At 34.6% G+C, this 27823-nt stretch overlaps 1 protein-coding gene across 5 annotated transcripts in view; it reads left to right on the top strand.

The window, feature by feature from the left end:
- Positions 1-27823, top strand: part of BMP2K (BMP2 inducible kinase) — a 131657-nt gene that overhangs the window by 86289 nt on the left and 17545 nt on the right. For 4 of the 5 annotated variants that reach the window (XM_058722156.1, XM_058722155.1, XM_058722153.1 and 1 more), the window contains 7 exons: positions 1342-1421; positions 5841-6001; positions 10176-10387; positions 11700-11798; positions 13042-13226; positions 17706-17863; positions 24788-24898. In XM_058722156.1, coding sequence (XP_058578139.1) covers positions 1342-1421; positions 5841-6001; positions 10176-10387; positions 11700-11798; positions 13042-13226; positions 17706-17863; positions 24788-24898 — 1006 coding nt within the window. The remainder of the gene's footprint in view (positions 1-1341; positions 1422-5840; positions 6002-10175; positions 10388-11699; positions 11799-13041; positions 13227-17705; positions 17864-24787; positions 24899-27823) is intronic. The other variant, XM_058722154.1, reaches the window with a different exon arrangement.

Genomic DNA, 27823 nt, shown 5'->3' with positions numbered 1-27823 from the left:
ATAGTGTGTTTGTGATTAGTATTTTTGACAAAAAGTCATAATTGCCAGAAACTGTGTATTGACGTGCCCCGGGGAGCTACTGCAGACTTGAGGCACAGCAGGATATTTTTCCTTTTGAGGGACACACAGTGACATCTGTTTGACACAGCACAAATTAATATTATTAAGTTGTTTGGGCCTATCATTTAAACAAACAGAACTATTAGATCTTTAGTTGGAGAGGGTCATGAAAACTTGCTGAGACACTAAGCACTGGGTAAACTGAAATAAGTTTGGTTACCTTTGGTGTAGAGAGCATAGGTATTGTAAATGTAGAGACTTGGGTTCAGATCTGTCTTTATCAGTGACTGATTTTGTATATTTTGGGAAGTTACTTAATGTCTATTTCTTTTTCCATCAAAGTAATAATTATTAGGATCACAAATAGTAAATGTAAAACCCTGTGCCAAGTCCATGGAAGGCGATGAGTTGATAATAGCTAATAAATACTATTTAGAGGTTTTGAATTATATTCAGTCTGCATAGTATACCTAACTATGTCAGATTAACTGTATGTGGCAAGTCTTTGCTAATTTTTAATAAAAGTCTAAACCCATCACTAATTTTAAGCCATTCTCAACTTTGTAAAGATCATTCTGGCTCTTGTTCTTATAGATGTCTCGGTATGTAAAACTTAGTCCATCCCACTAGAAAAATAAGGAAGTTGATACTATTTTTTTTTGTTTTTAAGTCTCACTGTAATATATTCTCTGTTGATGCTGAAAATCAGGCAGGTCTAATATTATAGTCATGAAAGTAAATTCATTTGACATTTAACTGGATTTTTAGTTTTTCATTCAGCAAATATGCATTTGGGTGCCTACTGTAAGACAAACGTTCTATAGAGCATAAACAAGTCTTCTGCTCTTGTTTTCTAGACTTTTTACAAGCAATGTCATGCAAATTATCTGCAGTATATAGAAATAGCACTTTACTCATACGCTTGGTGTTTGCTGCCTTTTCCAAAGTCATTTGGAAAATAGTCATTGATTTACAAATGGAATATAATCCTTCTTTTTATCCAATATTTACCTATTTGTAAAGTGGATATATGATGATGTTCTGTTTATTTTCCAAGGGATTCTGTGGAACATGAATATTGAAAGTGACATTTGTGTAGAATGAAGTGGTATTTGCAGATTAGATCTGGCAAATATATGTGAATATTTTGTAGGTATCTGAGGTGAAAGTATTTCACAGACAGTACTTTTTAAGCTTAAGAGTGTATCTATAGCATTTAAATAAAACTTTCTGCAATTGAAATGAAAACCAAAATGAAAAGTTTTATTTTTTTCTTCGAAGAATTCTTCTATTCCTTCAGCTCTTCCTGAACCGATGACTGCTAGTGAAGCAGCTTCTAGGAAAAGCCAAATAAAAGCCAGGTAGGCAAAGCTGTGCTGAGATTTGAAAAGGCATTTTTTTTTTAAAGGGTATAGTTCTGATGTTCAATTCTAGCAAGTGTCATTGATTAAATATCATTTTCGCTTATACACAAAAAAAATGTGTGTTCCTTACTGCATGTGATGAGGAGCTTAGATAACAAGTACAAAAGAAGTTTTCTTACTTTAGGGACGGAGTTTGACATCAATCTCACTTGAACTGCTCACCCTTAGCAATTAAGAAGTGGTTACGCAGCTAGTGATGTTACATTGGATCATTTTGGGGGTTATTATTTCATCACATGGGAACTCTAATTCATGAAATTTTATGTTTTGTGTTTGTAGCTGGTATGATTTGTTTTTAAGGAAAGAAAAACAGGCAACTGTTTTAGAATATTCTAAATTTGTAATCGATTTTATATATTCTAATACATATTTAAAATATGTATTACTATGTATAATTTATAATGAACGGCTATAGTACTTGTAAGACTGGTAAAGAAGTTTTAAATTATCGTTAATAGTTATTCACTGTACTGATAAGTTTGACTTGTGTTATGTATGTTAAGATGTGTATCTGATCAATGATTGAATTAATGATTGATTTTTTTTCTTGCTTCTTTGAGTTTAAAACTTAATAAACAGGATTATATTTTAGATTATCAGACAGGTATAATATTGCAGTTGGGGACATTTCTTGGTCACAGCTTTTTTGGTACTGTATTTTACTCATGCAAAGATTTCATTTGACTGAAATACATAAAGTATATTTATTATGTACCTGTTGTTATATGCTAGATATAGATACTGTAAACCACAAAGAAAAAGGAGCAGTGTTTATTCTCAAGGAGCTCACATTCTAATGAAGACAGACAAGAAAAGAGTTATAACCTGATAGATACCAGGCAACTAAGAGTGGAGGAAGGGAAAGCTGGGAGCAGAGAAAACAGAAGGACAGAAAGAATCCTTTTGCCTTAACTTTTCCTTGAGGGATGAGTAGTCAGTCACCTGGAGTGATGGGGAGTGAAACTGTAACAGGCAGGCACTTCAGGCAAGAAGAATGGCCTTTGTGAAACTGCAAGGCTGGAGTGTGAGGGGACATAGATGAGAGGAGTGGGAAATGGTAGGTAGATGCCAGTCATGAACAACTTTGTTTATATGTTATGCTCAGAAATTTGGACTTTGGCCTTTAAGCTAGTGAATTTTCAACTGGCAGTCAGTTCTACAATTTGTGACTTTGCTCTTAGATGTGTTACAATAATAAATAAGTAATAAAAAATGATTTGCTATTTAGAAATTAAGGTGTCATTTGTGAATGACTTCGTTTAAAAAAATATACCATCACTCTAAAAAAATCTTCATTTACTTGAATTTAAAATACTCTTTTGAGTAAGAGATGAAAGAGTAAAGTTGCATCTAACTTGCACGAATTCACTGTGACTGTCTTATCTATGACGTAGCTGTAGTTGGCAGCTGCTGTTACAGTTGAGTGGCAATTATGAACTATTGTAGGACTTGTCAGTTCAATTTTATTTTATTGGTGTGTTTTTAATAATTATTTTGTCAATGATGAAATCTGTAAGAAAGCAGATATAGATTTTTAAAAAACATGACTCAACTGAACAAGAATGACGTTTTGAATATCTTTTCACCATGACACAAGTCATAGCTATACAATTATAAGCTAATGAAATAGTTAATGCAGCTAAAATTCACAGTACTATTCATATTATGTCAAATCCGTACCTGACATTAAAAATTAGGTTCCTTGGTGCTTATTGGTCAATAATATAAATTTACTCTTTATTGATATAATCAGTAAATAACTTGAAAAGTTTAAATGTGTCTAAAACATAGTCTTTTTCATGTCAAAGGCTTATCAATGGGGAGGGGTGATTGGAGAAATCTTTAAATACCATTATTTACGTGTTTTAGAGCTTTTATGAACACTGTCGATCTGCCCGGCCTTTACTATGTGGCATGTTTTGCTTTACTTCTTAAAAGCCCCTTTCTATTTCCCTGAAACCTGCACCTGCTCTTGGGACTGTTAAACATGTGAGACTTCTGTGACTTGCATCTAAAAGTGGAAAAGTTGAGAATCACTGTCCTGCCAGATGGAAACACTGAAGTATTTTAAGAGGAGAGAGTGTGTGTTTTAGGAAGATTGCTCAGGTGATAGGAAGGAGGAGGAAAAGAAAGGAAGCAGAGAAAACAGCTTTGTCTATTGTAATACTGCAGATGAGGCTGCACAGTAGTGTTGATACTAATGATTACTCAGTCTTTCCTTTTAGTCACGTTTGTGTTTTCCTATTGCCTAATCTGCCCAGGCATTTTCTTCCCATTGCTTCATACAGAATGCTTCATTTCTTTTCACTGTCTAATGAAAGCATGTTTATTTTTTATTCTCCAGCACCTACCTGAAGCCTTTCTAGGCAAATTAGGTAAAAAGGTGGAATTATTCCTCTGTGAAACTCTTGACAGTACTAGCTTGGCACTAATTATATTTACTGACCTCTATTTTACTGTATGTTGATGAACATGTGTCAGATCTTCCTAGGTATACTGTAAATTCTTTGAAGACCGGGTATTGTGCCATGTTTGCTGGATAGCAGTAATCGTATGATAGATGTTGGTACATGGGTAAAATTAGGCAGCAGTAGACTAAAATCTGCAGACCTTTTAATTTGCTTTTTGGAAGTTTGCTATGCTCATGTATGTTGTGAATCTCTATAGAGCAGTTTATAACAGGAACACGGCAGGGTAAGGCCTGGCCTCTACTATCTTAATAAAGAATGGATAGACAGATAGAAAGATAGTGTAGAATATACAGTCCCCAGATTACTTGAATTTAGAGAGTTCAGCATTGGTTTTAGTGCCGTATCCGTAATTTGAACTCAGTAAATACTTGATTATCATTAAAATGAGATATAACTGGTTATATATATATAAATATATAAATATATTTATATTTATATATATATAAATTTATATATATATAAATATATAATATATATAAATTATATAATTTATATATATAAAATATATATAATTTATATATATAAATTATATAATTTATATATTTATATAAAATAAATTTATATATTTATTTATTTATATATGTTATTTATAAATATATAAATTTATAAATTTATATATTTATAAAAAATAAAATATATATAATTTATATATAAATTTATATTTATATATAAATATATAAATATATATATAAATATATAAATATTTATATATTTATATATATAAATATTTATATATTTATATATATATATATATATAAAACTTTATTGCCTTTTAGTTCAGTTTTCCTGTAACTTGTACCATAACCCATCCCATCTAAAACATAAATGTTATTTTTAGAAAACAACACACATATAATGTATTTCTACTATTTTCCACAATCTTTTGATTCAAATTCACTTCTTTTTAGAAAGATCGTTGAGAGGGCTCCCTCTTGTGGCACATACTGATATAAGAAAGAACTGTAGATGTACAGTTATTGTACATAGGACTTTCTCCAAATGCATGCAGCAGATACATATTTGATAAATCATGTATGCAAACTTTTAAGTACCAAATCATTTGAAAATGTGCTCAGGGAACTTGGTGAAGAGATTTTATGTCAATCATGTTGAAAAGTAAATCAATAAGTCTATTAAAAAGTACTTGAAGTTTTGTACTGAATTTATAGAAAAAAATAAGTTGATAAATATATAAGTTAAAGATTTTCCCTGGCTTTTAAAAAAATTTTTTTTGGAAAAGAAAATGTCTGTGTCTTTTAGTGTCTCTTGTTTTCAAACCTGTGCTTACCACTTTGACCTCCTGTGTCTGTGGCCTAAACTAAGTCCTAGTGGGAAGAGTTTTATATGATTTCTATTCATTGTTGTTAAGTAAAGCATAAAGATCCAAGAAGTTGAATGTGAGCAGATGGCTCCACCTGCTGAAAATTTGGGCCCCTTTCTGCTTCACATGCCCTAGAGCGCCATCTTTTTGTTCTTGGGCCTAGAGCCTAAGGTAAGGGAGGCTGTTGTTTGTATCTTGTTTTTATTTTTCTGACTGGTTCACAGAGCTGGCTCTTGATTTGGTCCAGAATCTTATGAGAAGGTTTATGTTTGTGTCTGTTACTTCATTTCCTTAAGAGCAATCCTATATTCTTTATCTACCAGCTCAGTGGCAGACTGTGAATGGTAGCATACTGAGTTAAGGAAAATGGCTAGGTTTATTTTATTTACTTTCCTATCTTTATTAAACATTTAATACTTGGGAATGAGACAGGAAGAGGCCGAGAGGACTAATATCATCAGTAATAATTAAAATGCATCTGTTGAAATAGATGCTTTGTAGGACAAATAGTAAATTAGAAATAATGCCAGTATTTAGAATGAAATGTGTATTTTTCTGTTGTAGAATAACAGATACCATTGGACCAACAGAAACCTCAATTGCACCAAGACAAAGACCAAAGGCCAACTCTACTACTGCCACTCCCAGTGTGCTGACCATTCAGAGTTCAGCAACACCTGTTAAAGTCCCTGTTCCTGGTGAATTCGGTGGCCACAGACCAAAAGGTAATAGCAGCCCTGCCAACCTTGTCACCTTTATAGTTAGCTTAAATCTTATGGCTTGATATTCCTAAGAATATAAATTATTGGCAAACTTACTATTGTGAAGCATATAACTTAATGCTTTAAGAAACTTTCTACTGATGTCTGATAAACTCAACTAGTTTTTCCTAAAGTTGTAGGCAAAAGTAGTAACATACTGGTAATATAGAAGTATGGTATAAAATGCTTTCAACTTGCTTATCCATAGAGTCATCAGCTAGTAGGGTTTGAGGTTGATAATAAAGTTCTAAGAGTATGGAAAATTCTGTATTGTATTGGAAAGGAGGAAGTTGAAACTTTAGCCTTAAAAAGTTATATGTCTTTCCACTGCATCTAGAACCTTGGCAGAGGCATCTAGCTTAGATCGTGTGGACATTACGACACAGAAACCTGTCTTCTCATCTGATTTTGAGATTTGTTTTTCTAATCTAAAACATCCTCAAAGCATTATGGTGCAGTGTAGTACCTAAAGAAATTTTTTCCTCAAGAAAATATCCCTAATATTAGCTAGTAAACTTGTTCTCTCATGGGTCTGGGGATATAACTTGAAGCCCCATCTTAAGAAAACCCTGCTTTGCATTTTATTTTGTGATTTAGCTATTTTGTTTTAATGTTAAAATGTTTTCATTTAAGATGTTTTCAATTGGTATGCTCTAATGGTTAAGAGCCCACCAGTTTGAGTCTCATGAACCTGAATTTGAGTTCTGTTTTTCCCATTTGTTAGTAATATATGTTATAAAAATTTTGGTACCTATTTGATAGGATTGCTGTGAGGATTAAATAACTGCTTAATATAATCCCCTGTCCTTACGAAATGTTAAATATTAGCTACCACTATTACTGTTAGGTGTATATTCAGGGAAGATAATGTTAATGTTACCTGACACGTTGCTGCTTACTCCTGTCTTGTCACTCAGATGGAGGATTGTTCCATGGAAAAGAGAAATTAGGGGAAGTTGAAGCCTTTTGTGTCTGTTTCTTAGCCTCACTGTTCTCTTCTGTAAAATGGGAATAACACCTATTTTTCCTGTTATAAAGAATAAATGACAAGGTGTGTGCTATCTGGAAGTTTCTGTTTCATAGTAAGCATTTAGTGTTTTTTTTTTTTGTTTTTTGTTTTTTGTTTTTTTACCATTTTGGGTTCGAGATCTACTAGTCTTCTCTATGATGTATCAATGCCCTCCAGCCAAAGACCACTTAGAACACACTTGTATTTGAATAAATTTGGTTTATTACTCACATATCATGGGAATCTGTGGGGGTGTCTCAGTAAGATGGAGCTTGAAAAGACTTATTGAAGGATTTGGGCTTGTTTTAGGTAATTCTGGGGGAAGCTTGAAGAAGGTGGGGCTTTGCTCTGGATTGAATGCTGTCAGGAAGCCGGGGGTATGATGTTATTAGGTATCTTAATAAATCTTACTTCTCTAGAAGGAGGGGAGCTAAAGTTCCAGCTAGATAGAAGCAGTAGTCAGCCCTATTCACCAGGACAGGGAGAGGTTTGGTCATTTTTGTGGTTGTTTCTGATTTTGTCAGGATTCGGTCCCCTTGTCCTGATCTACCATGGTCACAGGAAGCCTTGTCTGATGTTAGTGTTCTGTGAAATTGTTGTTTATTAGGAGAACACCAAGTCTAGCTGTGAGGGTCGGGCCTGCTCCTATAGCAGGGACAGCATTTCTTTTTGTCATGCTTCCAGCTTAAGTTGGAAAAATAATACTCCTTTCCCCCCCATATGTGCATCTTTTAACTTTTCCCCCCATTAAATATTATACAAGAATATATATATAACATATATATATTATATATAATATATATGTATATATATGTATATATGTATATATATTATATATATATGTATATATGTATATATATTATATATAATATATATGTACAAGAATATATAATATATAATATATAATATATAAAATATATATTATATATATATTAAGAAACACTTAAATATATTCTTTTAAAATATTCAGCACAGTAGTTTTCGGGGAAAAATGTAAAAGTCTCCATTATTTTTTCTGTAAACTAGCAATAGGTTAGTATGCTTTCTCAGGGTCCTTTTTTATGTTTTTGCATGTTCATATATAGATACAAATGATTTATGTTGTGTTTAGCATAAGTAGATTCTTACCATACATAGTTCTCTGCAATTTGATTTTTTTTTTTAACTCCTACAGTTAGGAGAGCTTTGCACATCAGTGCATATATATCTATCATGTGTATTTTAATAGGTAGATGATGTTCTGTAGTGTGAATGTATCATAGCTTATTAAACCATTTAGGTTATTTCCAGTATTGGTTGTTATTAAAAGTATTGTGGTGAACATCCTTATAACAGACTCTTTTGATTTCCATGTTAGAGTATTTTTTCTGAGGAAGATATTAAAAGGTATACTCATTTAAAATTTGTCAGATTGCCATCCAAAAAGACTTCAAAAATTCACACTCAACAACAGTGTGAGTGTCCTTTGATTCCTGTCCTTGCCAACACTTGATAGTATTGGTTTTTTAGAATGTTTCCCTGTTTATAGGTGAAATATCTTTGTTTTTATTTTAATATTCCTGATTAATACAACGTTTCAGTCTACTGGCCATTTGTTTTCTCCTGGATTATCTTTTGTAATTTTCTGTGAGATTGTTTTGCTTTTATTTATTTATTTTTTTATTGCCCTGAAGATTTGATTTTTCTATATTCTGAGTATTAGTTCTTTGCTAAATATATTGTAAATATTTTCTTAATAGTTTGTCTTTAATTTTACCGGTGATTCCACTTAACTTCTCTAAGCCTTAGTTTTATCATTTGCAAACTGGGCAATAATAGTATGACGATTTAATGATATACTTGAAAGCATTGTTTCCATGTAGGATTGCTGTGATGTTTATGATTTCTCTGGTGCTCTGTGGCCTTGGCTTGAGAACCAGGGAACTTCCTTTAGCTTGCTGTCACTAACGTGAAGTCACAGTTTGTGAGGTGAAAGGTGAGCCTCGTGAGTTATTTTATGATGATTGCTGGTGTGACTGGGCTTCACTCACAGCCATAATGTTCTATGGTTAGACATCAAGGTCCTAAAAGACGAATAACGCTGAGGAGCTTAACTTTTCAGTACTCTACTAAGTGGGAAGAAATACACTTAAAAGGCTAATTAATGGTGGTTATGTCTGTGTGGTACAATTATGGTTTTAATTTTATTTTGCATATTTTTATAAATTCAAAAATAATTGCAGCCAACATGCATTTTCTTATAATTGGGAGAATTAGAATGTTACAAAACTATTTTCATAGAAGTGTGTTATATTTAAGGCCTAGGAAGTTTAAAGATATTGGTGAAAAAGAATCTTCCTCTCCTTCCTTGCACTCTTCCTCTTTTTCCCCCTTAGGAATATATAGCTGCATTTGAATTTATGGTAACTCATTGGAAGAGACTACAGAAATTATAGTATATCACATTTTTTCTTTTTGATGTTGTGTGTCTCTTTCTCATAATTCCAAAGTTTATTTATAGGATTTGCCTTGGGTAAAATTTATGAAGCTTATAAATAAATATCCATTTAGGAGGCAGTATTAATAGATCCACTAAGCTAGCATTTATTGAACATCTCTTATAAAAAAGATTCCTTAAGGCCTTAACAGATCAATGAGTCATCATCCCATCCACCAGGGACCCTAGTTAGGAAATAGCCATGAAAACAATATGTGAGGACTGAATGAAATGTTATAAACTGAGTGGAACTATTAGATAAAGGAGCAAGGAAGAGAGATTTGAGCTAAACTTTGAAGGATAAGAAGAATTGCAGTGGGTGGCAAGTGGCATTGTAGACGGAGAGAATCATATTGGCCAAGACACAGCCCTATGCCAGTGTATGTGATAGTTGAGAAGCAAGAAAGAAAGGATGTGGCTGGTGTGTTGACAGATAAGAAAGAAGTGTTTCTAAGATGTTGACTTGGGCAGAGTTGTACTTAAGATTACAGTAAATAATCCCTTTGGACTACATGCATATGGAAGTTTCTGTGTTACAAAATAAGGATATAAATGCCTTGGTAATGTTACTGAAATGAGTGTTTAGAAATCCAGCCATTTTGTTGAAGTCTTGAGTATGTTAACCTATGTTTGACATGGAAACCACTTTTTAGGAGCACCGAGACCTGGAAACGGCCCCGAGATTGTATTGGGTCAGGGTCCCCCTCAGCAGCCTCCACAACAGCATAGAGTACTTCAGCAGCTACAACAGGGAGATTGGAGGTTGCAGCAACTACATTTACAGCATCGCCATCCTCACCAGCAGCAGCAGCAGCAGCAGCAGCAGCAGCAGCAGCAGCTACTTCAGGATGCCTACATGCAACAGGTAATTCTTTGGTTACTATGGATACGGGAGTAGTGTTGTGAAAGTCATGTGGCTGTTGAGTATCAGGGAGTTCCCTTTCATACACTGGGCACCTTCAGTTCTGGGTCCAAGTGAACACTTTGCCCAATTTCCTGATTATTTTAGTTGCAGTCTGTGGGATTCTTAAGAATATTCTCTTGAGAGGCACCTGGCTGACTCAGTCGGTTAAGCGTCCAACTCTGGGTTTCAGCTCAGGTCCTGATCTCATGGTTTGCGAGTTTAAGCCCTGCGTCGGACTCTGCGCTGACAGCACGGAGCCTGCTTGGGATTCTCTGTCCCCCTGCTCATGTTCTCTCTCTCTGTCTCAAAATAAATAAACTTAAAAAAATAACATTAAAAAAAGAATATTCTGTTGAAATAGATTGAAATCATGGCTTTATGAAGCCAAAAATGTTCAGTCATTGGACATTATGAATAAACATGGCTGTTTATGGTGAATGTTATCTTTTTCAGGTTATATTTTGAGTTGAGAAACAGATTTATAATGTTATTACTGGAAGGGTGATAATTTAGGCTCTCAGAAGTAACATTATCTTGGGATTTTGTTCTTTTTGCTTTTTTTTTTTTGGCCAGGGTGAGAGAGTGTGTGTGTGTGTGTGTGTGTGTGTGTGTGTGTGTGTGTGTGTATGAGTGGCATTTAGCGTTGGAAGGGACATAGGAAAAAATGACCTTACGTTCTATTCTGCCTTTGCCTCGTTAGGACCTACAAATTTCTAGTTTCACTAAACTATTTCAAATTTAATGACTTGTCACAATCATCCTTCCATCTTTTCTGAAATGTTTTTGAGCCTATTAAACGCATGGCACTTCTCATGGATGTCTCATCTTCTGGTCTTGACTGATAGACCCAGAGCGGAACATAGTTAAGTAGACGGTGCCATTGGATGGCCAGAAGATATCATTGAAGGGAAGATGGAGGAGATTAGGAATTTACTATAATGGGTCATGGACACAAACTAGGGTTTTCATTAATTAGTAAATGTGTTTGGGTTTAGTTTTCTTCCAAACATCCTTAAACTGTGCTGGGAATAGTTTTAGTTGAATCTGTTATGTTTCATTGATACTTTTGAAACCCAATTCCAATAAGCATGTGTAAGTTATAGTCCTTTACTGACTGTAGCTATTTTACTTTGGTATTTGGACCACTAGTACCCATAGTTATGATGTTAAGATCAGTACTAAAAAAAAAAAGCAAAACAAAACAAAAAAAAACAACTATGGCACAAAAAATGCACAAGTAATATTGATGAGTTTCTTTGTTTTTTCATTGTAGTATCAACATGCAATGCAGCAGCAACAGACCCTTCAGCAACAGTTTTTAATGCATTCAGTGTATCAGCCGCAACCTTCTGCATCACAGTATCCTGCAATGGTAAATGTTACATAATTTGTAGAAATTTCTAAGAATACATTCCAGTGTTGGAATTCACAGTATAAATGGTATTATTCAGAATTTAATTATTCAAAATTAACCCAAGTAGGTTAATGAACACATTTTTTTTTTTTTAGTTTTATTTTTTTATTTTTAAGTTTTTTTTTTTTTTTTTTTTTAATTTTTTTTTTTAATGTTTTTTATTTATTTTTGGGACAGAGAGAGACAGAGCATGAACGGGTGGGAGAGGGGCAGAGAGAGAGGGAGACACAGAATCGGAAACAGGCTCCAGGCTCCGAGCCATCAGCCCAGAGCCTGATGCGGGGCTCGAACTCACGGACCGCGAGATCGTGACCTGGCTGAAGTCGGACGCTTAACCGACTGCGCCACCCAGGCGCCCCAATTTTTAAGTTTATTTTTGCGGGGGGAGGAGCGGAGAAAAAGAATCTCAAGCAGGCTCTCCTGGCACAGGGCTTGATCTCATGAACAGTGAGATTGTGACCTGTGCTGAAATCAAGAGTCGGACCCTTAACTGACTGAACCACCCAAGTGCCCAACACAGTTTCAACAAAGCCATTCGTATGTTCCAAAGCAGTTTTACATTGGTTTGAACTGTAGCACCTGAATTTGGCACGTTGTAACTGACTGATGGTATTTTTCTCTTATCTCATGGTATAAAGGAAATGATCTGTTTCCCATGATCTTTTGTCGTATGTCTCTTTCATTTGGCACATATCTGTTGAATAAACAAAGAAACCCAAAGGAAAATTGCATTTACTTCAGAGAATAGTGTGACTTTTTTTTTTATTTTTTATAGCAACTGCTGTTCTAGTGACTGTAAGCTACTCCATTGTCTTTTTCTTAAACTATTCAAATGAGGAATTTGAATCCTGCCAAGAGAGCCAGGCTTTACAGCTTTTTTTTTTTTTTTTTTTTTTAATTGAGGTATAATTGACATAACATTATATTAGTTTCGGGGGTAAATGTAATGACCTGATATTTGTATATTTTGCAAAATAGTCACCATAATACATGTAGTTAAACAGCTTCTTAAATAGACTTATTTTATCTTGCTGAGGTATTCCAGTAGCAAGCTGCTCCTTCATATATAAATTGTTTTTCAGGCTTCTGATTTTGTTGCCAACGTGAAAAGGAAGGAGCAGAGTAACTAGGTGCGATGCTGACTGTGCTTTAGTGACCTGGAGCAAGTGCTGTTTTGTGTAACAGGCGTTTCTTGTTTCAGATACAGCAGTACCAGCAGGCTTTCTTGCAGCAACAAATGCTAGCTCAGCATCAGCAGCCTCAGCAACAGGCGTCTCCTGAGTATCTTACCTCCCCTCAAGAGTTCTCACCGGCCTTAGTTTCCTACACTTCATCCCTTCCAGCTCAGGTTGGAACTATAGCGGACTCCTCCTACAGTGCCAATAGGCAAGTATTTTTCCCGGTGAATGCAAAAGAAATTATTGTGGAAGTGGGTGTACATGTGGAGTGGAGTCACTATGTGGCTCCTGAAGTACTCCAGAGTCCATGTCTCTGCAAAGTCCCCTTTTTTGTCTTACACGTCCTCTCTTTCTGTCCCTGGGCATCCCCATCCTTCCTTGCATTTCCATTAGTTAAGTCTGCTGATTGCTATTTGCAAGGTAAGGCTTAGGCAATATCCAGCAGCATTTAAGGCTAAGGAAATTAGGGGCTTATATGTTAAGACATTCTTTATAATGTAAATAGAAACAAAACCCTGACAAGCTACTTTAATATTTTAAAAAAGTAATTCTTGTAGACAAGTTAATTTAGCTTTTTCTCTTTATATATTATTGCTTTGAATTAATTAGATAATATTTACCCACAGATTGCCTAATTTGGTTTAATTTAAAGAGGTACAAAAAATAGTAACATGTCATTTGGTTCTTTTTTAAGATAAGAAGTATAAGGTTATTGTTACTACAGCCTTGTACATTTTGGTATTCAGATACATTGGTTAGTAGTTATTTTTCCAGGATAATTCATATTGAAAACATTACAGTAAACTAAAGAACAGTGACATAAATGTTTTCAAACTCAGATTTGAATTGGGGAGTGCTTCAGGATTTTGTAATGAAAAAATCTCTTGGCCATTATGAATACTTCCCAGTATTTCTGGATACATAGGAGGAAGTAGTTGTTAGAACTTTGGTTACTGGAACACTAAAGAAGTTCTCCTACAACACTATTTAAGGATATGATCATTAGCTGGGAAAAGGTATCTGTAAGCTTTGGCTAGGATTTGGGCACGAGAAATATCACTGAGCATGTCAAGAGAGGAATAAAGTATACAGTTTGCTGTAGTACACCTCCCAACCTGTGTGTGTGTGTGTGTGTGTGTGTGTGTGTGTGTGTGTGTGTGTGTGAGAGAGAGAGAGAGAGAGAGAGACAGAGACAGAGAGACAGAGAAGGAGAGAAAGAGGGAGAGAGAGAGGGAGAGAGAACAAATGGATTTATTGAAGTGTTTTCCTAAATTAAAAATTGAGGTGCATGAATTAGGACAAGTATGCAGAGCAGGGCATAAGATCAGAGGCTGGTTTAAAGATGCAGATTGGTATTTGCCAAACCATTTGTTATTTGCCTACTCTGGTTACAGTTTTTTGATTTAACCACACACCACTTTTGTCTCTAATAAATTAATAGCATTATTGCAAATAATAGCATTAAAACAAATCATATTAAACATTTTAAACATATTAAAACTACTAAAATCTATGAAACATAAGTACTAATCTGTTACATTTACAAAAAAGATATACCTAAAAAATAAGTCCCCTAGGGATAAGAATGGAATAGTTTTTTTATTCTTTATTAAAAATAGGATATTCTCCTGAGTATTGTTGAGTTTAAGATACTGATGAGATTTATATTAATTTTTTTTTACTTTTGATGTTAATGCGCATAAAAAATGTCAGTTATATCGTGTGTGTGAGTGTGGGTATATATAGCATATATATTACGTATACTTTGTATTCTAAAGGATTGCCAACCTTTGGAAACAAAGGTTTGCCACTGATGAGAATAGAGTCCTGCATTGAAAATCTGTAGGAGAAAGTTCTTGTTAGTGTTCCATTGCATGTGTACTATCTAAACTGATCAGTTATAAAGGGCGATGAGTATCTAAAGATAGGAGGCCCAGGTAAGCATGCAGGGTGCTGAAAGCTATGACTTGTAGCTCACATAGCATTGCCTACTTAAATCTCATCTCCAGTGACACTGTTTATAGAATCACAGGTGTGATGTGTTTGGGAATTTTTTTTTTTCCTAATTTCTGTGTAACTTTAGGAAAAAAAAAATTGGTTTATCATCAAAATCCTCTGCATACTCCAGTTTGGGAAATATTGAATTGGATATCTGTGAAAGTGCATAAGACTCGTTTTAACTCCACTCCTGTGAAATTATGTATTGAGGGAGATGGGAGGTTGGAGCAGGAAAAGGTAATGGTTAAATAGGTAGAAACAGTTACATACTTGGCAAATGTGAGCACTAGTTTCCCAGAGGAACAATCCAGTTGCACTTGGGGCCTTAATGCTACTTCATTAATATTTCCATTTAATATCAATCTTTACCAAAGATATGTTGAGTATAATATCTTAACAATTTAAAAGGTCATCTGTAAGCAAATATTCCTGCTTATAACTAGGTCAGTAGAAGGTGAGAATTGGGTTAAATGTTTGGCTCTAAGTGTATAAGAGATGTTTGAGTAGAAGATAAGAAACCGGGTAGTTCCTTAGACAAAGGGAAAGGTCAGTATCTTGGTTAGCATGATTATTTCCTTTACCACTTAATCTGCTAAAATTTCTACTCTTCCATTGTGTTGATATATCTTTAGTATGGCTATTGGAGAGTGTTACAGTGATGTATTCAAATAATAGTGACATAAACATCAACACATATATTATTTTACTTTTTATGGTAAATTGCCCTGTTGTATTAGTTGTTGCTGCATAATAAATTACCCCCAAATTTAGTGTTTTAAAACAATGATAAACATTTATGATCTCATACACTCTTTAGATCAGGAATTTCAGAGTGGTTTAGCCCTATATTTATGTCAAGGGAAGGGTCTCTCATGAGGGTACAGTTAAGATGTTTGCCTGGAGTTGCAGTCTGCTGAAGGCTTGGCTGGTGCTGGAGGATCTTTTCATAAGATGGCTCACTCAACATGGCTTAGGGCAGGAGGCCTTCGTTCTCTGTCACATGGATCTTTCCAAAACGTTGCTTAAGTATTCTTTTTGGCAAAGCCAAAGACTGTTTTGAATAAAGAATTATTTGTTCTGGTTTGTTCAAGAGCAAATGGTCCAAAAGAGAGGGCAAGAAAGAACCTGTGATGCCTTTTATGATGTAGTCTCAGAAGACACACTGGTCCTTCTCTGCCATATTTCATTGTTGGAATTGAGTCACTAGATCTAACCCAATATTCAAGGGCAGGGTAATTCGATTCTGTGCTTTGAAGGGAGGAGTGTCAAAGAACTTGTAGATGTATTTAACACCTATTTAAACCATTGGTTAAGGTGACACGCCTCATTGATTTATAGTCTACCAAGAAGAATCAATGAAATCATCCAAAGAACATCAAGAGGAGGATAGGGATAGGGAATCAGAAAGTTCTCAAAGGGATCATTGGCAGGCAGGAGGGAGAACGCCTATTTCTGTTTGAGTTCTAGCCTCTCTGATTTGTGTTTCAGGGGCTCTGAAAGTCCTTGAAGGCAGTTTTGGAATTAGTATGAGATTCTGTCATGTGGAGGTAGGCTTAGATATTGGCAGTTGATGCATTCCCACTATGAGTTCAAAACTGAATTATATTTGATTTTAAGATAGCTAAGTCATATTTACTAAAAAAGACTATCTACTTGTTGGTAAATTACTATGTTTTTGTCTAGCTTTCAGTTAAGTGTTTACACATTCCTTTCTTGGCTCAGCTATACTGTACAGGCTTGGACTAGGGGACTAAATGGGCAACTTTTGCCCTCTCTTTTCAAGATCTGAGTGGTGGCAGTGGAAGTAAGCTCCCAAGGGGAGAGTGTATTTAGGGAGATGAGTCAAGCATTGCAAATTTGAGGTACTTTTTTAGAAATGCATGGAGATTCTCCCTCCGTTACCAATGTTAGAATATCTGGACCTGAATTATGAAACAGACGTGACAACTTTGTTACATTGCCTTGTACCTGTGGTATATTTCCAGGCTGGGGTGACTGACAGGTACCAAGGGATTGTCACGTTAAAAAATCTTTACATTCTCACCTTCTTTTAAAAGCCAAAAGGCCTATTAGATAACTTTCTTAAAACCAGTGGTCCCAAGCTCCAGCTATGTAGATACTTTAAATACCATGAGTTATTTATTAAGTAGAAAACAACCATCATCTAGTTCTAGCTAATACATAAAGCAGTCCTAACAGTTCATTTTTTCTTGGTAGCTGTGTAGAGAATGCCTTTGTCAAAAGGAAAATTATTGTGGTGTTCTCAACATAACCAGGGCATAAGATCATATTCAATAGTGATTTTAGAGTGTTACTGTTTGACATGGCAACTGATTGTCACTTTAGGGCTGTTTGCTATGATGATCATAATATTTATTGAGTGCTGATTTCTTTTTCTAGATACCGTTCTTTTTGTTTTATATGTATTAACTAATCTTCTCAGTAACCTTATGGGGTAGATAGTTACTCCTGTTTTACAGATAAAGAAGCTGAGACAGAGGTTAAGGAACCTGCCCAAGGGTACACATGGGGGTGGTTCAGATCCCAGGTGGTCTCCTTAATCTGCCATCTCCATCATAATAAAAGGATCTGCTTTTCTAAGTATTTAGAAAGTATGAACTAGGGCACTTTAGAATTTTTAATTCTAATGTTTTTTTTTCTTCTTTCCCTCTCTTAATTATTACTATAGGTCAGTTGCTGGTAAAGAGGCAGTTGCAAATGTTACAAGTCAGAAGAACATCAGTAACCCACCTGATATGTCAGGGTGGAATCCTTTTGGAGAGGATAATTTCTCCAAGTTAACAGAAGAGGAACTGTTGGACAGAGAATTTGACCTTCTGAGATCAAGTAAGGGACACTTGAAGGCTTACTTTGCTTCACAGTAATATAACGGCTCTATAATAATTCAGCAAGGCCAAAGACTGTTTTGAGGTGGTAAATAGAAAATTCTTTTTGTGCATTTGAGGGCAAAAATCAGGCCATCTTCTTTTATATATACTATCTAACTATGTTGTGTGCATTAGAAATCAATTGCTTGATAGTAGCTATTAAATCCAAGATTGCTGATAATAATGCTGATTCCTAACACTTAAATACTGCATAACTTTGAATGTTAAATTCAGAATATCTCTAAAACATGGAAAATTAATGTTCAAGTGAAAAGGGAGACATTAGTATCTTGCTTACTAATCATTTTGCAGCTCTGTTTTCTTGCACACTCAGTAGAAGATATTGTGGGTCTGAAATGCCCTTTGAAAGTGCCTGAAAGAAAACATGGGCTACTACATTATGTTAATGTTTTGTGATGCCCTTTCATTGAGTCCTGACATAAAAGGGCTGCTTTGTTGTCCTGATATGGCAAAAGATAAATAAATTATTTTCCACTTTAAATCAGATATCTCAATGTTTTTACTTGGAATCCTTACCTTTTCTTAAATCACCTAATATATATGTCAAGCCTCACCACACGTATTTTAGAAAAGTTGTTTTTTGGAAGGTGGGTGTGTGGAATGTTTTCAGAAGGTTGCAAAATAGGAACAAGAAGCTAACCTCTAGAGTCTGTAGATAATTGTCAGGTTTTGGAGGCCTGTGTGTGTGTGTGTGTGTGTGCACGCCTGTCCAAGTGTGTTTTCCTGTTTTGCGTGTGAAAAGACGATCCAAATGGTCCCTAGTTTTAGTTCCTAGCTTCTATTTTATTTTAGGTAACTGGCTTTATGAGAACACTGATTAGATGAAATGCTTTCTTCCCAACTGATACATATTTTATGTAAAATTTTTATAAATGCCCTGAATTCATGAAAGACTACTTGTTTGGGATTTAAATTTGTATTCTTCATATTGGTTATATGATTATGAAAAATTAAGTTGATGATTAATGCAGATATAAAAATGAGTTTTGAACCTTTAATAAAGGTTTGTCAACTCTGGTAAAACCAAACTTACATCTTTTAATTAAAAAAGTTTTTGTAAACCATGACTGTTTTTGTTTGGCATTTCTAGTATACTTTATGTTGAGTATCCCCCAGAGACAAGTTTTAAAGAAGGAAATGAAGTATCTCTTTCGGGGTAGTGGCAGGGAGACCCAGGGGTCAACCAAATCAATACAGTTTATGGGGTTATTTTGAAAGCAAAAGGTAAAATTAAAATATTCATTTTAGTGTGTTTTGACCCAGGATGGTAGCTAAGGGTTTGCTAAATCAGTATTTTCTCTTCTTTGGGTAAAACTCCTCCTTTTTTTTCCATCAGTGGATGGAAGGGGTAGAGTATTCTCTATCTTATAAAAATGTGTTATTCTGAGCATCTTAGAATTTGTAATGACAGCCAAATTTTACTTACTTCACTTAGGGAAAAATGGCATATAGTATATTCATGTGTACATAACTTCATAAAATTTGGGGTTAACATGTAAAACTCTTAACCAGCTATTTGCTTTCAAGCTTCAAGATCAGATAACATGTAATTTTTGTATGTATCTGTGCACACGTGTATGCCAAAGAGTTTAGATTTTACTGCCCTGTTGATTATGGAAAGATACTAAGTTCCAAATGCAAGTACAGGAGGAGCTTTATCTGAAGGTCAGACTTTGGAGCAAGTTAGCCATTTGGAAAAGAGCCTAGATGGTCCCTGAGCTATTGAAACCACTGTCACAGGGCTGCCACACTCAAATTGGCGTATAGCACCAGAAAACATACGAGGGTTCTGATACTTGGCAATGCCATTTAATTAGGTTGTAATCTCAGGAAAGGGACATAACTGCTGTCTCACTTCCTTGCTTATAAACTGGGTATAAGGATACTTACCTCACAGAGTTATCAGGAAAATTAAATAATGTCTTGAAAGAGTCTGGGCACTCCATAAATGCTACCTCCCTTTCCTCATCTTCAGTGGAAATCATAGGTTCCATCTTGAGGTTATTGCCCTTTAACCAGCATTTAAAAATTATATATAAACTATCAGGTTTAGAAAAACCAAATTAGAAGGGACTTTATGCACAAACAACATCAACAGCAGAAGTGACATGACAGCAAAAGAAGAAAGTCTGTCTTTTCCTTAATAATTGATAGTTGTAATAATGGTGTTCAAAAAAGGTGAAATATCTTTAATAACGCTTATAAAGAAATCATTAATGTATAGAATATAGTTTAGAAAGATTTCTTTGCAAAGTGTTACTTAACTGTAATATATTCAGTCCTCTTTAGCACCTCTGACTCACAAGCAATAAGGTATCTAATATTTGATCCACTTGACAAGGTCTAAATTTCCCTGCTGCATAGAAGATTTCATTCAGAACCTTAGGAGTTTCAGTGGAAGGCTAACAGTGTAATGAAAGTTAATTAATTTTGGTCATTACTAGTTGGTTTCTTTGTTGTTAAAAACTTTTTGTAAAATAGTAAGTAAATTATTGATGCATTTGAAATAGCAAATTTTCCTTTTTTCTCAGCACAGATTTTACCAGCTATTTTCCAGACTTTTTTTTGAAGTAATTTGTATTTGGTTTGTGATATGCTTTCCATTGAGAAACTGAATACCTGTATATAGGCATTGCCCATGTAATGATTGTTCAGAGTAATACATTGCCATCTGAGGTTTTATTTTTAAGATGGTACATGGTTATTTATTTTTTAAAAAAAGGATAATTCTGTCTAGGAAATATTTTACTTGTGTGTATTATCCAAAGGTGATTTAAGAATCATATATTTTTTATATACCAGAATTCTAAAATATTAGTAGTTGGTAACAAAAACTTTTTTAGTGACCTTTAATGAAAGAATACAGTTGTCGGGGCACCTGGGTGGCTCAGTCTGTTGAGCATCCGACTTCAGCTCAGGTCATGATCTCACGATCTGTGAGTTTGAGCCCCGTGTCGGGCTCTGTGCTGACAGCTCAGAGCCTGGAGCCTGCTTCAGATTCTGTGTCTCCCTCTCTCTCTGCCCCTCCTCTGCTCGTGCTCGCTCGCTCGTTCTCTCTCTCCCTCAAAAAGTAAATAAAAATTAAAAAAAAAAACAATAAAGAAAACAGTTGTTGATTCCATATACCAGTTGGCAAAGGGATTTAACATATAAAATAGACCAGATTCTTGCTTTTGCTTTCAGTGTAACTGAATATTATTTATGGTTCAGAATTTTTTGTCTGTTCCTACTTAAAATCAAAACATTAAATTAAAATTAAGCATCATGAATAAAGCTGATATCAGTGACATTTTTTAAAGCTTAAACTTGTATTTTTCTTTGTCTTTTGTACCAAAATATCCAGATTAGCATGTAAACTTTAGAAATCTGTGATAAAATTTAATACATTAAACACTAATTAGAATACAGGTGTTTGCTTTGGGAAAATTTTTAACTTGCATTTGTTCAAATAGTTGTGTAGCTCTGCATGTTAATTAAAAGTAATACTTAATGGAATATTATTTTTGTTGATGGCAATTGTTTGTTTCTGTTTAAAACCGTGTTACAATAACTAAAAGGAAGAAGAGAAGAAACCACAGACTATGGCTGCTTTGCACATTCCACCGAATGTGTTCTTTTTTTCCTGCGAAGCCATGGAGGGATATAGATGTAAACATCTGTATTAGTTTGTTGTAAAATACTAACTCTTACCATTTTAAGCAAATTCACATTTATGGCTGTTTCTTCAGTGCAGAATAACAGAAATTTTCAAATATATTTGAGTAGTTTCAGAAGTATCAGGTGAAGACTGTACTTGTAAAATTTATTCATTAACTTTTTGGCTATTCAGTCCATTATCCATATAAGCTGCTGAGTTAACTTATCAGGGTATATTAATTTTCTGATGATGTTGTGGAATATACTTTGATTCTAGGATTTTTAAATCCTGTATTTTTGCCATCTGTATCAATTAAAAATCCTGAAAAGATATGTCTTTATTCACCTCCATAATTCTTTTGGGAAGGCAGGAGGAGGTAAGTTTCTTAATATTGGGCAAATCAAGCTCAAGTTTTGCTCTAATGTGCACCAATTATTTGAAAATGGATTTAAATTCATTTAGGGGTGACTGTGTATTTGAAAAGTATTCCTGTATACCTTTTCATTAGCTTTTAATTATAGGTAATTAATAATTAAAAAAATTAATATATGTATTTATTTGTATTTTGTACCCTGAGATCTAGATTATTCTGTGAACTTTTTTTTTAATTAATATTTTAATGTTTATTTTGAGAGAAAGAGAGAATGTGTGAGCAGGGAAGGGCAGAGAGAGAGAGGGAGAGAATCCCAAGTAGGCTGTGCTCTGTCAGCACAGAGCCTAATGTGGGCCTCAGTCTCACGAACCACAAGATCATGACCTGAGCTGAAATCAAGAGTCGAACACTTAACTGACTGAGCCACCCAGGTGCCCCTATCCAGTGAACTTCAGAAATTTAAATGATTTAAAAAAAAAAAAGTTCCTCCATGGAAAAATTGATTCTGTGTTTTATGGAACAGTGAGAACATGATTCATTTTATAGTGAATTTATTCTGATTTCTGTTTTGAAATAATTGGATAAATGAACTTTGCATATAAGAGTGTCTCCATATTTTAAACTATGAGACTCACTGTATAAAAAATACTGGTTTATCCCTACACGATAATGTTTGTACTCTTGTCATAACTACATGGTGCTGTTTATACATTTATGTGAATTTGCCATAGATTGATGGAGATAATATACCAGTGCATGAGGATTCAAAGAACCTTAGTGGTAACTTTGCATTTTTATGTGCTGGGAACCATTGGTACAGTACTGGTTTATAAACCTGGAGAGCACATTAAAGTGTAGATTCTCAAACTCCTGCTCAGATAATCTGATTCATTAAGTTTGTGGTAAGGCCCAGGTAACTACATTTTATACAGGAATCCTAGCACTTACAATGCAAGTGGTTTAGAAAGGAAGTTTGGTCCTAGTTTAGACCTAAGTACTTGCATATACTGTCTTGATTTTCAAGAATGAGGGATCTTGGATATTGTTATGCTGTGGCTGTCACTCTGAGATAGTCTCTTTCATCTGTCCTTTCCCACTTCCTCTTTTCCTTTGTCCTTTTCTTTTCTGTACCAGAATTTTCATTGTTATCCACTGCAGTATTGGATTTGAAAAGTAACTCTTAAGTTTTGGAACTTTTAGTTTGTGCATAAATCAATGGTCAGTTTGTTGTCTTCACAAAATATTTATTATTATATTACCAGTGAAATTTCAAGTAAAATTTTAGTCAACCCAAAGTTTCAGGTGGATATTGCAGAGTTAGTTTAGCCATAAAAGCTGATAATTGTATCCATTCTCATAAGGGTATTTAAAGAATTCTCCATAGCAATAATTAAGTATAGTTAGGATATTGTCGACTGTAGGGCTTGCCTTCCTGAGTGTGCTCCCTGGACCAGTAGTATTGCATCACCTGGGAGCTTGTTGAAGTGCAGAGTCTCAGAACCCATCCCAGAACTCTCCAATCAGAATCTGAATTTTAATAAATCCCAGCTCACTGGAATGCACTTTTGAGAAGCACTGTCCTAGGGTGCTTTCACTTGGAGCTTTTTGCTTCATTCTGAAGTTATACTTCATTTTTAGGAACGTCTAATTATATTTGGATTTTCTTTGCGTACCCTGCAATGTCTTAGGACTCAAATGAGACCCGCAGAATTTATCCATAGGGTTTTTTAAACATGAAGGGTATAGTCCTAGGAATGCTTAAAATGCCTGAAAAAACAGAATGCGTTCCTAATAGTATACGCTTGATTGCTAAGAATCAGAGGATAGGGAGACAACTTACAAAAATTGAGAAGTTCCCAGCTGATCAAGTGCCTGTGATCCGCAGTTTAAGAGCAGGGCAAGACAATCACTACTAGGGAGTTAGGGGACAAGCCTGCCCCTACAAGAGTCAGAGCCTTTGCTCTCGCGTTTCCCCTGTCTGGTGTGTCCTTCCCCAGGTATCCCCTCCCTGCCTCCTTCGAGTCTTTTCTCACCTGCTACTTATGAGTCTATTTATTACTGTCACTTGTGCCCACACCCTTAATTCTTTTTACCCCACACTGCACTTTTCTCTACGGCTTTATTTTTAACATGCTCTATATATTTCTCATTATGCTTATTGCTTTTTTTGTTTGTTTGTTTTTCCATGCCAGCATATAAACTCCAAGAAGGCAAGACCCTTCATTTTGTTTGATGTTGCCTGCCCATTGTCTAGAATAGTGCCTGGCACATACTAGATCACAGATATCTATTGGATAAAATAATATACTCTGTCATTAAGGCTTTTAATTTAATAGAGGAATATCTGTATCTTTCTGTGTATATGTGAATGATAAAATAACTACAAAGTAATATGAGAAATGAACAGTAATGTAATAAATTATTGCTATTGAGAAATAAGATTTACCTATCTTATGAATAAATAGCCGTTTGCAATATTTTTCCCATATGTATGTTTGGAGGAAGTCTGCCAGATGTGTCTCTTTTTAGTAAGCTGGGTTTTAGTTCAGGTCCAGTATGTTACAAGTTGAAGACAACTGGGTATTTAAATAAACCAAACTAAGTTATTTATTAGGTTAATTGTGTTTGTGATATTTAGCAGTGAGAGGATATTGTTAAGCTTGCCTTGTAGCAACAAGTATCTATTAAGCTCAGGACTTACCCCCTAATACTTATAAAAATGAACTCTGAATCTAATATTTTTCAAAAAGGCTGTTGCTGTGTTTCATTTTATTTATACTGTTACCATTTTTTTTTTAATTTAAAGACCGTTTTTATTTTATTTTATTTTTTGTTTCATCTTATTTTTACAGACAGGCTCGAGGAGAGAGCATCCTCAGATAAGAATGTAGACCCACTTTCTGCTCCACATAACCATCCTCCAGAAGATCCTTTTGGTTCTGTTCCTTTCATTTCTCACCCAGGCAAGTTACATATGTAACATCATCATTATCACTAAAAAATACACATAAGAACAACGATAATAAAAATAACAAAAAACATTTTCTTAATATAAAGCCAAAGTAAGAATTAGGTGTTAGTTATAGAAAATAGAAAATTATTTTTACCTTTGCCATTCTAGTCTTCCTGATGTCATTCTTTCCATTGGGATGTTCAGTTGTGCTTTTTGCCAATGTAGAAAAATGCTGATTTACATAGTAGAACCATAACTGTTTCTTCTTATCTTTATTGTTGGATACCATTGAAAACAATTCATGTATCACATCTCTCTCCTTTTTATGTATTTAAAATACATTCAAAGATATTTTTATACTCCGCTTTTGCTTAAAAATCCTGTGTTTTCCTAAGTTTATACGTGCTTTTTTTTTTTTTAGCTGTGTTTAAAAAGTATTACTGATTTTGTACTTGTCACAGTAATTTGGTGACAAATTACTCTTTTCTTCTTTTTTCCTTTAATTTTAATTTAGAATTTAAATACTGTTATTGCCAGCAATAAATATCTGTAGTAATATTTTCCAAGTAATTCCCCAGTTAACACTGTCGAAGATACTAGGATAGAATAAGATCCCACTTTGGCATAAATGGATTTGTGTGTGTGTTCATAGTGGAAAAAAAAAAAGAGTTTGATGATAGAAACGAGAAATATATTAGAAGAAATAATGCCTTCTTAGAAGGTAAAGGTTTTGTTTACTATATTCAAGGTAACTGTCAGCCATGTTCTTGCATTCTTTTCCTTGTATTTTTCACTCAGGCAAGTTACATATATGTAATAACATCATTGCTACCATTTAAACATTTAATATGCACACAAGTGGGGCGCCTGGGTGGCTCAGTCAGTTGAGCATCTGACTTTGGCTCAGGTCATGATCTCGCGGTTCGTGAGTTCAAGCCCCACATCGGGCTCTGTGCTGACAGCTCAGAGCCTGGAGCCTGCTTCAGATTCTGTGTCCCCCTCTCTCTCCGCCCCACCCCTGCTTGTGCTCTATGTCTTTCAAAAATGAATAAACATAAAAAAAATTTAAACATGCACACAAGTGAGAACAACAACAAAAGAAACACCTTATAAACAAAAGAAAAATTTTAATTGTAAGTTTAATAAGAAATAGGTGTTCAGGATTTCTGATGAATATATTGAGGTGGTGTTAATACCTTTCAACATTTAGATTTGGTTTTCCAGAACATGCAGCACAATAATTAGGAGTTTCTACATACTTTTATGTTCTCTGTTTTACTCTGTGACATTTAGAAAACAGTCCATATCCAGTTTCTGTTTCTTTCAAATTACCTTTTTAATGAATGACATGACATTAATTGGGGAAGACAGTTTATAGTTTCTACTTAACATGCCCATATGTACTCCCTCACACCCCAGATACCCTAGGTCATAAACATGTTGTTACTCTTTCCAAACACATTATAATATCTCAAAATGGTCATTACAAGCTGTCAAGAACCTAGGTCTTAATCTGTTTGTGGTAGAAATGGTTTCGGTACTGTTAGCTCTTTTCCACACCCTAGAAGGAGTTCTGTAATCCCTTTCAGGTTTGCACGTAGCTGTGCAACTTCTTTTTTCTTTAAGAGCTTCTGAAAGAAACCTGGTGAAATGGACTAGAATCAGGGACTAGAGTAAGCCCCAGTAGTTTGTCTTTTCCCTGGGCACCCTTATTTTGGGGTTGGCCTAGGATTTTTGTCGTTAGAAATATGCTCACAGATTTGAGCTTGATTGCTGCTGTTGTTATTTTGTTTTCTTTTCACTGTGGGCATTTAATTCCTCTGTTATGTTATAAGCTTATCAAGGGGTGGGTAAAATGAATTGTCTATCTTTGAATCCTGCCTAGTAGCCAACCCAGTAATTATCTAATAATATTCATTGGATGTATGAAAAAATTCAGGCTATTCCTGAAAATTCAGACTCCTAAGTATTAAGATAGTGATTTTAAAAAATGATCTTTGCTATAAAGGCTATAAATGCTACCACTACTTTAAAAAGTTGGATTTAACAAGGTTTATAATGAAAAAAAAAATTCACTTCTCTTGTCTGCTGTGTCCCTGTCCCATTTTCCTGTTCAGACTCCTCAGAGATAATTTTTTCACTTCTGGTATTTTAATATATCATACTTACTCTGCTATTTCTTACTTTTTACCTCCAATTTTAGATAGTATGTGTGGACTTCCTAAAACCCTATTCTACCCTCCCCCCAAACACACACAATCACACGCACGTTTTGTTCCCCCTAGCCTTCCAGTACAGCTTTGACAAAGTTGTTGGTTGTCAGTGTTCAATGTGTACATTTTTTGAATATGTAAATATTTGTTACCAATGTTCCAGTGTACCATGATTACATTTCCTTTCTTCTATGCGGTTTTTGTTTTTTCTAGAGTTAATTATAATTACGTTTATAAAAATTTCTGTTTTTATTTCTTTATTGTTTTATGTACCCTGTCATCGATTCATCTCCATTTAGAAATATGAATTTCTTCCCATTTTAAGGTGGCTACCATTTTCATTTTTACCTGGTTACCTCTTATGGAGCTCTGCAATCTGAATTGGTTGCTTCCTATAACTTACCATCCTAGTATTTTCTTCTACTCCCCAGACTTCTGGGCATTCCTGGGTCTCCTCTCTCTTCTTTCTTGAGAAAGTATGCATGGGAGGAAAAGTTTTAAACTTTGCTGCCTAAAAATATACTTTTTTCTGCACAAGCACTTCGCTGATAATTTGGCTGGGTAAATATAAATTGTTGGACGTAATTTTCCCTATGACTTTTTGAGGCATTGCTTCATTGTATTCCAGCTTTAAAAAAAAAAAAAAAAAAAGGCTTCAACTAGAGGAATATTCTCTATGCCCCTACCCTTTATTATTTAGAGTCCAAAATACCCTTTTTGCC

This window comes from Neofelis nebulosa, chromosome 3 (genome assembly GCF_028018385.1).
Source record: "Neofelis nebulosa isolate mNeoNeb1 chromosome 3, mNeoNeb1.pri, whole genome shotgun sequence".
NCBI classification, from domain to species: Eukaryota; Metazoa; Chordata; class Mammalia; order Carnivora; family Felidae; genus Neofelis; species Neofelis nebulosa.
The sequence above is the reverse complement of the archived record's forward strand: the minus strand, read 5'-3'. Positions and strand labels throughout refer to the sequence as shown.